Source organism: Anabrus simplex, chromosome 5 (assembly GCF_040414725.1).
Source record: "Anabrus simplex isolate iqAnaSimp1 chromosome 5, ASM4041472v1, whole genome shotgun sequence".
In the NCBI taxonomy this organism is placed as follows: Eukaryota; Metazoa; Arthropoda; class Insecta; order Orthoptera; family Tettigoniidae; genus Anabrus; species Anabrus simplex.
The window spans coordinates 192,720,207-192,732,959 of record NC_090269.1 but is presented as its reverse complement, the minus strand read 5'-3'; the positions used below and the strand labels follow the sequence as shown (position 1 = coordinate 192,732,959).

Genomic DNA, 12,753 nt, shown 5'->3' with positions numbered 1-12,753 from the left:
ATCTGACCCTGTAATAATTAAGAGGGGAATTACTCAAGGCAGTATCATTGGACCTTTATGTTTTCTGATATATATAAATGATTTGAGTAAAGGAGTGGAATCAGAGGTAAGGCTTTTTGCAGATGATGTTATTCTTTATTAGAGTAATAAATAAGTTACAAGATTGTGGGCAACTACAAAATGACCTCGATAATGTTGTGAGATGGACAGTAGGCAATGGTATGATGATAAACGGGGTTCAAAGTCAGGTTGTGAGTTTCACAAATAGGAAAATTCCTCTGAGTTTTAATTACTGCGTTGATGGGGTGAAAGTTCCTTTTGGAGATCATTGTAAGTATCTAGGTGTTAATATAAGGAAAGATCTTCATTGGGGTAATCATATAAATGGGATTGTAACCTGTTACAACACGAGACTCAGAGCCAACAGAAAGGCAGCAACCAACACAACAGTAGATAACAAATAATGACTTTCAATTAACATAAAACATTATTTCAGTATCTACTGACATTTCCTGACAAAGTTTCAGCCATTAGCATTACCTACCGGTGCTAAGGACCACTTCTACAATTTTTCAACTCATTTTTCTGTCTCACTTTATGCTCACGAATTTCATCAGCAGCCTTGGACATATTGTATTTATGACAATCATGTTTTTACTTGTGTTCACACCCTCATGTTGTTGGCTTTATATTATTACCACTTTGGTATTCCACTAACATTTTAAATGAACTGTTTTAATTGGAATTTTAATGGAAGAAGTTTTAGTCTCCGACAAGATTATAGTTTAATCATTGACAGTGTTTCCATTAGCATCTTTATATATTGTATCATTTTTCACATTTTTATGTCCCGAATTTTAATAACTGGCTAAACGTTTAGCTTCCAGATTTAATATTAGTTGTACTCTTGATGATTGTTTTTACGCTGAAGATGCCCTTAATTGAGGGCAAAACATGTCCCATTTAATTGATAGTCTATTTATGTAACCACTATATGTGAAAATAAAAGTACTGAATAGGTGGATGAAATTAAAACACCTTTATTGTTGTTGAACTGAGTGTATGTTCCGAGCTGTCAGCGGAGAAATGGCGTGAAATGACATTAGTAGACGAATAAGTTGAGTAGCGTCTTTAAAAGTAGGAAAGGTCACAATATGAAGATAAAGTTGGAATACAAGAGGACAAATTGGGGCAAATATTCATTTATAGGAAGGGGAGTTAGGGATTGGAGTAATTTATCACGGGAGATGTTCAATAAATTTCCAGTGTCATTGAAATCATTTAAGAAAGGGCTAGGAAAACAAGAGATAGGGAATCTGCCACCTGGGCGACTGCCCTAAATGCAGATCAATATTGATTGATTGATTGATTGAGTTATCAGAATGCCATTTCTGTACTCACCAGCTTCAACCATTTGCTAGAGTAACCCTATCAGCACATTAGCTTTTTCGTAAGGAGCTATATGATTGTCTTGACTGAAAGTGTATTAACATAAAACCTTAACAATATTATCTGTAGACTACACTAAAACTTTAACTTTTACTCACATTTTACAAAAAACTTCGGAAAACAGTATATTCTTAATAACATAAATATGTACATTCATGATCATACAAATAATTAATACGTTAATTAATTACAAGAGTAACAAAAATAATATACCTCGGGAAGCGAATTTTTTTCCTTGTGCTCCTTTAATTGGCGAAGAGAGCTTGCCCTGGAGTTGCTGGTGAGAGAACTTGGAGAATCTGATGTTTCACCGCTGCCAGAGGAGATAGTACTTGGACTACCATCTTCGTGTGCTGGATTATATTCATGTTTATAATTTGTATCTTCCAAAGTTTTACTCATAATTTTGTTCCTTACTGATTTTGAGATTTGTTGATTAAAATCGTTATAACTTTCAGACGCTGAGTCTGCTCCAGCACTGTAAAGTACAAAACCTTCAGGAAGAGTACTGCTACTCTGCTTAGTAATGGCAGTACTAGAAAAATAGAAGGATGAACCCTCTTTACTGCTGAAGTCTGTCGCATCAGGTGAGACTGGTTGGTCAAATATTTGTGTGACTACCCGTGGCACCACAGGAGCAGATTGTGATGTCATTGTCAACGTCTATAAGATTAAAACAGAAATGAAATAAATAACTTACTAATTCCGTTAAATTCTGTAGCACAATGCTGATTACGTGATAAGATTATATTATTATATATTATTATATTGTATTATAGGCAACAAATGATATAATTAGGCACTCAAGGAGAAAGAGCATGAACTAATAATCAAACAAATGTAAAATCTATGAAATAAACGATGACAGATAAGAAAAATATAGAAAGTGCAACTTGCCTAAGCAAGCTCATGAAAGGCATGCTAAATTCTTTGCTTACTTGCATAGTTTAATACATTCAGAGAGATAGATGAGGCAAATTACACTCGTGTGTAAACATTTAGGATGGTTATGAAACGTAATCCAATGGCAAACATCAGCATTAGGAAACAAAAAGTATCATGTTATGTTCTGAACCTGTCTGAACAAGTGGTATATCAGCATGCCACAATATGGTGCTAGAAGAGTACTGCTACTCTGTTTAGTAAGGACAGTACTTCTTCTTCTTCTTCTTCTTCTTCTTTTCCTACCGCTTTTCCCACACCTGTGGGGTCGCGGGTGCGATCTGTGTCGCACATGTGGATTTGGCCCTGTTTTACGGCCGGATGCCCTTCCTGACGCCAACCCTATATGTAGGGATGTTATCACTATTGCGTGTCTCTGTGGTGGTTGGTAGTGTAGTGTGTTGTGTGAATATGAAGAGGAGAGTGTTGGGACGGACACAAACACCCAGTCCCCGAGCCAGAAGAATTAATCAGAAGCGATTAAAATCCCCGACCCGGCCGGGAATCGAACCCGGGACCCTCTGAACCGAAGGTCAGGACGCTGACCATTCAGCCAACGAGTCGGACTTAGTAAGGACAGTACTATCTTGTGAAAAATAGAAGGCTGAACCCTCTTTATAGCTGAAGTCTGTTGCACCAGGTGAAAATTAGAAATTAGACTCATCACCCCTACTCTTTTTTTAACATACTTAACACAGAATCATTTATTGTGGTCTTAAAAACACATTTCAACTAAAAAACAAAACAAAACAAAAAAAACCAACAACAGTTAGTTCATAGAACAGAACCCATACCATACGTAGCACACACTAAACAGAATGTAAAATTTAGTGTGATACGGTACAACTAAATACAATCTTTGGTAAAAGATCCTATTTTCTTCACATTGGACATTTTATCTCCTGCAATATGGTATGAAGCACTCCATACACAGCTCTACACCACACTTTATACACACTGTCCAAAGGGAACTCCTGCAATATGACCATTCTGCAGCACAGTGCTTTCCCTTTATTGCCAACAGGTGGTGCATCAAATTAGATGTATTCAATCACCATTCCTTGCCGAAAAAGGCCTCCTAACAGGACAATCAGTGCCTCTGGGGGCAGCTGTGAATTAGTACTACACAATATAGCATTTCAGCTGAAGCTGCGGCACATCTGTGTCTTCCAAAGTTTTATTCATATTTTTGTTCATTACTGACGTTATGTGGATTTGCCAAGCATTATGAATCACTTCATCCAACAGCCAAGTGAATATAGGCAACCGCTATTTCTTCCTCTTGATGGTCACTCTGTTCAATGCAACATTGTCGTCCATTCCATCAGTACTTTATTGATATTCTTAATAAAATTACACACAGAATCATTTGTTGTGATCTTAGAAACTGTGTTTATTATCTAGCCCAAAAATATATGGGCTAGGTACGAGGCATGTTTTTTAAGTAAGTACCGTTTTTATATTCCGCTGATGCAGCGCTGCGGTCGGCATTCCGTGCAACTAGGAATTAGTTATATTAGTTATATTAGTTATATTTTCATCTACATTAATAATAAGAGCCGCACTGTGATATCAGGATTTCTTCATTTCGATAATTACTTATAAAATGTATAATTTTTAATTTATAAATTGATCTTTTTTCATGGATTATTAAGAAAAGAATATTTATTAGGACAATTTCTCTATGGAATATTGTACAAGTGTTTCCTTGACGACTGCTTTCTATTGTAGAAATAATTTATATATTTTCTCTTGAGTTATTTGTTTGTTTTAATCTTGTCAATCTTATGTTAATTTCAAGGACACTTCCTCTAAAGCATTACTTTGTCAATTTTATATTTTTCATCTAAACTGTGTTATGTGGCTGAAGATGTTGATAATATACGAAACATGTACCACTTTTGACCAATAAAAATTGCCTTAGGCAATCATTGTATCGACTAGGTGGAAAATAAATAAATACTTCATTGTGAATTACGGCAATAGTCGCCCTTGTGTACGTTTGTTGGCAAGCATTTGAAATGGCCTCGCCGATCGAGAGTCTCGCCGACTGTGAAATCCGGTCTGTTATTCGTTTTCTGATTCATCGTGAGATCTGTGCAGTTTACAGACCAAACATTATGAGCGATGGAATGGTTAGGAAATGGGTTCGAGCAATTAAAGGTGGCCGCAAAGATGTGCATGATGAAGAACGGAGTGGGCAACCTTCAGTCATTAGTGAAGATTTGGTGCAGGCAGTTGACCGAGCAGTGAGAGAAAAGAGACGCTTTATGATTACATCATTATCTGACATGTTTCCTCAAGTTTCTTGAAGTGTTCTTTATGAAATTGTGAGTGAACGATTAAATTACCGAAAGGTGTGCCCACGCTGGGTACCGAAAATGTTGACAGAGGAGCACAAAAGCAAACGTTTGGACAGTGCCTTAACTTTCCTGGAGCGTTACCACGAGAAGGTGATGATTTTTTGAGTCAAATTGTAACGGGGATGAAACCTGGGTGGCCTACGTTATACCTGAATCAAAACAGCAGTCTATGAAATGGCGACATTCAACTTCACCCAAGAAAGTGAAGTTTAAGCAAACAATGTCAGACTGGAAAATCATGTGTAGCGTGTTTTGGGACAGAAAGGGGGGGTGTTACTGGTGGACTTTTTGCCCCGTGGTGAGACAATCAATTCAGCAATGTATTGTGAGACCTTAAACAAATTGTGCAGCTCAATTCAGAACAAAAGGTGTGGCATGCTCAGTAAGGGCATCGTTTTAGTTCAAGACAATGCACGACCACATGCGGCTCATCGAACTCGAGACCTCATCACATCATTTTGTTGGGAACAACTCGATCACCCTCCATACAGTCCCGATCTTGCACCCAGTGATTACCACTTGTTCCTGCATTTGAAGAAACATATGGCCAGCAAACACCACGACGACGATGATGGTGTCAAGATGACCGTGTTGCAGTGGCTGACAAATCAGGCAGCCAACTTCTATGAGGATGGTATGCAAAAGCTCGTTGTACGATATGACAAGTGCCTCAATATTGGTGGGAATTATGTTGAAAAGTAGAGTAATGTACAGGCTTTCATATAAAAATAAAACTTTAAAAAATCTCTATTTGTTTTTCATTTATTTCAAAACGGTACTTACTTAAAAAACATGCCTCGTACAAGAATCTTATTTTCTACGCTTGAATTGCTGTTTACAGAACCAATGGGACTTATGCCGTGGAAGGTGGAAGGAATTGTTACCGCTGAATCGTCTAGCGATCCGGTTATGACGACATCACTCTCCTCAGCGAAGGATGTAAGTGAAAATAGCTCCCGGTTCTCTTGCGAAATAATCGGGAATAAGTGTGGTGTAAACAAGAAGCGTGTGAAGAATGGTATCCAGTGTGAAAAGTGTTTAATTTAGTACCATATTGAGTGTATATGCAGTGCTGGTTTTGCTAAAAATGAAGACACATGGACCTGTGAGAGCTGTGGCGAGAGCAATTTGAATAGCGCTAACAAACCTAGGCCTACAACGGTCAACGAATCGCTGGCGTCCCATTAATTGGAGGATGGAGGTAATGATAATGTACTTGTAATTCTCGCTTTATTGCAACAGGATTTACAAGCATTAAAAGCGAAGAATGAGATTTTAAAGGAGAAGTTACGTTTACTGGAATCGAAAGTACCGGTACCAGTAAACACACAGAACACAGGTGGCACTGTGAATTCTAGCGTGTGGTGTCAAGTTGCTTCAGATTCTAGGAGGAAAAGTGTACAATTAAATAAGGACAACTTTGTAATTGACACCAAAAATAGATTTTCAGCCCTGAGGGAAGTAAGTGATACGCAAGGACTTATTCGTATGGGAAGCAGTGAAACGTATAGCGCGAAATCCATTACGAGAAGCAGTCAAGTTAGGCCTAAAATCCCACACAGTGCACCGGCGAAAGTGTCGAACATTCTTATACTTGGTGATAGCCAGGCGAGGGGAATTGCAGAGAAAATGAACAATGAAGATATTGCAGCATCGGCCGTCATCTATCCTGGGGCTCCAATCAAGAAGGTATTGGAAAACACGGAACAGGCAGCAAGAAATCTCGAAAGTCATCTCGAAAGTCGTGATGCAGTAGTGATAATCAGCGGGACGAACTACGTAGCTCACAACGATGCTAAGAATGTCATTTCTCAACTTAAATGTACACTAGGTAAGCTGACTCACACTAACATCTTTGTAGTGAATGTGCCCCACAGGCATGATTTGATTAGAGACTCGTGTGTGAACACCGAAGTGAACAAAGTTAATACAGATGTGGTTAAAATTTGTAAACATTTTTGTAATACACAGGTAATTGATAGCAGCAGTTTCGAGAGACACTGATACACAAAGCATGGGCTTCATCTAAACAATTCAGGTAAACGAAAGATAGCAAATATTGTTCTAGATTTTATTAATCTTAAGATATGTACTGTAAAAAAGGCAACTCCCTTGAGTTATAATACTGACCAGGAAAACTAGTAGAAAGAGCCAGCTGTACTTCAAGCTGGCTCAGTCAACTAGAAAATGAAACTCAGGAAATTAAGGAATTTCAAGTTACCCAATTGCAACAGTCAAGTTTTGGGGAGGAAGGGGGTCTGAGATTGCTCTTGGTAAACTGTCAGAGTATAGTAAATAAACAATTAAAATTCGGTACATTGATGGAATCTTATGAGACTGATGTGGTGACAGGAGTGGAATCGTGGTTGAGAGAAGGGCTGGGTAATAGAGAAGTATTTCCACAAGGGTACACAGTCTACTGTAGAGACCGAGGAGATAAAAAGGGAGGGTTTTTTATTTTGGTGAAGGAAACTTATTGTTCACATGAATGGTTTACCGATGAAAGGGATGAAATATTAGGGATAAAATTAGTTTGTGATATTATGAAGGAGGTGGGAAATATATGAACATACAGGCCTGGAAAAGAAGAAAGAGACATGGAAATATTTGAGAAAATAATAGATTATACTCATAAAAACAATAATAATGATATGGTAATAATTGGGGGAGATCTAAACTTGCCTGAAGTTGAATGGAATGGAGCTGCAAGTGAAGCCCATGAACAGAAACTGGCAAATAAGTTAATTTGGGAGGGAGGATTTACACAAGTAGTACAAGAACTGACTCGTCTCAATAACTTACTAGATGTATTCTTGGTTAAACAATGGGAAATTGTTGATAAAACTGAGGTAATTGAAGGAATAGGTGACCATAAGGCTGTAATAATGGAAGTTGGACTGGTACCAAAAAGGCTTAATAAGAGGGTCACACAAGACAAGAAATTGTACAGAAAAACTAGCTGATGAATTTGGGACTTACCTTAAATCACAATTCAGTTGTTGGATAAGTGAAGGGAGTAATGTGGATACACTTTGGGCTAAATTTAAAGGAATCATTTGGGAAGGAGAGACAAGATTTGTACCTGTTAAGAAGGATAAAATGACCTCAGACCCTGTTTATCATACAAGGGAAATAAGAAAATTAAAAAGAAAATGTAGAATAGTAAAGAGGAAAATCAAAGAGGGTAGGGAGAGTAGAGAAACTAGAAAACAGCTAATGAGGGAACTGAATAGTGAAAAAGGAAGCAAAAGAGAATTATATGAATGGCATACTTCAAGAGGGTAATGACCAAAAAGGGAAATGGAAAAAGCTGTATTCATATATCAGGAATCAAAAAGGAAAAGGAATCCAAATTCCTACAATGGTAGGAGAAAGGGGGTGAACACTATTTAACTGAGAAAGCAAACCTATTTAGTAGGGAATTCAGAGATTCAGTAGATGATTGTCAGGAGTTGGAAACCGAAACAGAAGATAGAGAGGGAGAGACACAGAGGGAAACAAGAAGCTTCTCATTCACAAATGAAGACATTTTCAGAGAAATCCAACTGCTTCAGCAAGGAAAAGCAGCAGAAAGTGATCAAATTATTGGGGACGTGTTAAAGACAATGGGGTAGTACATAGTGCCTTATTTAAAATTTATCTTTGACTATGTCATAAATAATAGTGTAATACCAAAGGAATGGAAGGAATCTATAATAATACCAATTTATAAAGGAAAGGGTGATAAAAGGAAACCAGAGAACTACAGACCAATCAGCCTGACCAGTATAGTTTGTGAAATACTGGAGAGTTTAATATCAAAGTACATCAGAGGGATATGTGATGATAAAAATTGGTTCATGAGGAGCCAGTATGGATTTAGAAAGAAATTTTCTTGTGAGGCACTACTGGTGGGATTTCAGCATGACATATCAGATCAATTGGATTCAGGAGGCTAGTTAGATTGCATTGCCATAGATCTTTCCAAAGCCTTTGATAGAGTGGAACATGGAATATTATTAAAGAAATTGGAGGGAATAGGATTGGATGTAAGGGTTATATGTTGGATAAGAACATTTCTAAATTCAAGGGTTCAGAAAGTCAAAGTAGGAAATAAAGTATCGCAGAAAGAGAAAGTTTGGAAGGGAATTGCACAAGGTAGTATAATTCGTCCGTTACTTTTCTTAATATACGTAAATGATTTAGGGAATAATATAACATCAAAAATAAGATTGTATGCAGATGACATAATTGTTTTTAGGAAAATAAATAACATTGAGGATTGTTCAGAATTACAAAGGGACCTTGAGAGTATCCAACAATGGGTTGAAGAGAATAATATGAAGGTTAATGGAGGCAAATCAACTGTTACAACTTTTACAAACAGGAGTTTTAAAACTTTGAATATACTTTGGATGAGGTAGTTATCCCAAAAGATGGCAAGTGCAAATACTTAGGTATGAGATTTGAAAGTAATTTGCACTGGAAGGGTCATGTTGATGACATTGTTGGGAAAGCATACAGATCGTTACATGTCATAAGGAGGCTACTTAAAGGATGCAACAAAGAATTAAAAGACAAAAGCTACTTAAGTATGGTTCGTCCATTACTGGAATATGCAAACAGTGTTTGGGGTCCTCGCAAAGAATACCTAATAAAAGAAATAGATAGTGTGTAGAGGAAAGCAGCAAGATTTACAACAGGGGATTTCAGGAGAAACAGTAGTGTATCAGAAATCTTAAAGGAACTTGGGTGGGAAACTTTAAGTAAGAGAAGGGAGAAAATAATTATATCGGCAGGACTGATCACAAATATAAAATTAGAAGGAATTTTAGCAGAAGCGATTGGGGTAAATTTTCATTCATTGGGAAGGGTGTGAAGGAGTGGAACAGTTTACCAGGGGTAGTGTTTGATCCTTTTCCAAAATCTGTACAGATATTCAAGAAGAGAATAAACAGCAACAGAGAAAATAAATGAAATGTTAGAGGGCATTCGACCAGTGCAAGTTAATGTAAATAAAAAATGTGTGTGAATAAATTAATTCCATACCCTGGTCTATGGAGTTTGGACAGCCAAAGTAGGAGGACTGCCTGTAGGGGTGAAGTACAGTGGGGACTTTGAGGGCCCTGGGACCGCTACGGTAGCTGTGAAGGCCCTTCAGGAACTCTGAAAAGTGGTGGCAAAAGGGGCTCTGGTTGAGACGCAGCAGGTCGTTATGCTACTTAGGTTCCAGAATGGGTAAAAAAAAAGTAAATAAATGCAATGTAAATTTTAATCTTATACGAGTTGTATAGTATCATTTGAAGTGATTCCACATACTGTATATCAGTTGACTATATTTGTAAGTAGTACAGGAGATATTATAAGTAGAATTTTGTAAACAATATAAATTTATTAAGGATGAGCTGTGTGTTTAATAGAAAAAATTGTTAGCGTAAATTGTATAATATTGTATTATAGGAAAATTTTCTTCTCTTGATGATTTAATATTTATTGCTTGACAATAATGTATTTTAGTGTACCATTTGCCACCGAGGTAGACACTTCATTTGCAAATAAAGAGATTTTGATTTGATTTGCTATTGCAGAAGTTAGACTCATCACCCCTCTTCTTTTTTAAATATACTTAACTTTAGATTCTTCTTGAATACATGCCTTATCATACTCTAATTTGTGCTGTCTCTGAAGATCAGCTGGCTGTTTATGTTTATGCTTCCAAGGTTTAGAAGAGAAAAGAAAATTATTAACAGACATCTGCAGCTATTCCTAGACACGCAGTGATAGCCTATCACTCGCTGTCAGATATTACTGGTGAGTCTGTGAGTTTTTAGGTGACTGTGGAGGCCAGTCCTCAAGCCACAAATTCCTCTACAGTAGTGGCAAACAGTGCCAGCGTTGAGATCCAGTTGTTGAGGGTTATCCATCCTGAGGAATGCCCGCTCTTTCCAAGCAGTTCTTCTGTCATTTTCAAATCTCCGGCGTTGTTGTTCAAAGTTCTACAACCTCATTGGACAAGACGATGCTATACCAGGCGGTTAGCTGCTTTTGTTTCCCGATTAGTGGTGTTGATGTGGCATTTCTTCATGTCTGACTTCAGTATGTCCCTGAATCTTTTTTTTTTCGCTGTACACCATGATGTCGAGGTCCATCCTTCAGTTGAGCATACATAATTTGCTTTGAGAGGCAAAAATCAGGCACAAAATTAATTTAATATAATGGAATCTGCCTTTTCAATACATAACTGTTGCACATAGGTTATGTTACAACATTTTAATTATAATGGTACCGGTTTCGACACGTATAAAATGTCATCGTCAGCCATATATAAAACCAAGCAAGTGAATAGATTTGCATATGTCTAAAGATAGCTACGCGTTAGCGGCGTATTAGTCTTGTACATGAGCTGAGGCACTTTCTGTGAATTTTTTTGCTTTGATATGATAAAAAAAATTGTGAACACGTTAAAATCTTATACATAATACGACACTGAGGAATAGTCTGGTCACTGCTGGTGGCATGGTCTCCTTAATTTGAAGTTGTGCTGTGAGCATTAGAATGTACATGTAGCTCCTGTTGTATTGTGTAGGACCGAGGTTCCTCGGTTCAAGCGGAACGTAAAACCTAAAGAAAACAGAGAGCTGATTTGAGTGTGAAGTTCTGTAGAGGGCAAGTCAAATGAAGCATGGATATTGAGAAACAAAGGACAGAGACTCACTTTACTGCAGCGTGCTGGGAAGCTTCTACTGTGGAGAGGAATTGACAACTGAAGCAGGTTTACGGTTAAAGGTGGTTAGGGGAGGGGAGGATAGGAAGGGAGGGGCTAGGAGAGAAAACGCCTATAGGGGAGGTGTTGGGGGTGGGTCTGGAGGGCTACGTGGTGGGAAAGTGGAGCAAGGTAGGGTGTTACGTAATGTGTGGAAGATCAAACGCTTTCTCGTAAACTTAACATGTTTAAGAACCGTAGTAAGAAAGTTGTAAAGAATATTGGATTTCTCGGAAAGTTCATTTAAGATTAAATTAGGGTTAAAAAACTGATCAAGGTGTATAAAGCAATTTTTGGTGACGTCCAGAAGAGGGCCTTTTCCTAATGTTCTTAGAATCTCCAGGTCCTGGTCTATTGTAGTAAAAGTATGTTTTGCGATCTTCCATGCATTACATAACACCCTACCTTGTTACACGTTCCACCATATAGCCCTCCAGACCCACCCCCAACATCTCCCCCGTAGGCGTTTCCTTTCCAAGCCCCTCCCTTCCTGTCCTCCCCTCCCCTAACCATCTTTCCCCATAAACCTGCTTCAGTTGTCAACTCCTCTCCACAGTATAAGCTTCCCGGCACGCTGCAGCAAGGTGAGGCTTTGTCCTTTGTTTATCTATATCCGTGCTTCATTTGACTTGCCCTCTACAGAACTCCACACTCAAATCAGCTCTCTGTTTTCTTTAGGTTTTACATTCCGCTTGAACCGAGGAACCTCGGTCCTACACAATACAACAGGAGCTACATGTACATTCTAATGCCCACAGCACAACGTCAAATTAAGGAGACCATGCCACCAGCAGTGACCAGACTATTCCTCAGTGTCGTATTATGAATAAGATTTTAACGTGTTCACAATTTTTTTTATCATATCAAAGCAAAAAATTCACAGAAAGTGCCTCAGCTCATGTACAAGACGAATACGCCGCTAACGCGTAGCTATCTTTAGACATTTTACATGAACTATTTTAAACGTGACATTATATGAATTTTATCTAGTCTGTGTGTCTTGTTGCTATATGCAAATCTATTCACTTGCTTGGTTTTACATATGGCTGATGATGACATTGTAGACGTGTCGAAACCGGTACCATTATAATTAAAATGTTGTAACATAACCTATGTGCAACAGTTATGTATTGAAAAGGTGGATTCCATTATATTAAATTACTTTTGTGATTCTCGGTTCAATACGGAACGGCCTTGAAGTTTATAACTTTAGAAAAATCAGGCATACGAACGACATGATGTGTCCAACGAAGTCGA

The 12,753-nt window shown here is 37.9% G+C and overlaps 1 protein-coding gene across 1 annotated transcript in view; it reads right to left on the bottom strand.

Moving 5' to 3' along the window:
- The window catches only part of LOC136874430 (X-linked retinitis pigmentosa GTPase regulator-interacting protein 1), a 1,071,624-nt gene that overhangs the window by 740,376 nt on the left and 318,495 nt on the right, over window positions 1–12,753 (bottom strand). Inside the window, exon 11 of the mRNA XM_067148064.2 lies at window positions 1,663–2,112. Within this exon, the coding sequence (XP_067004165.2) occupies window positions 1,663–2,112 (450 nt within the window). The remainder of the gene's footprint in view (window positions 1–1,662; window positions 2,113–12,753) is intronic.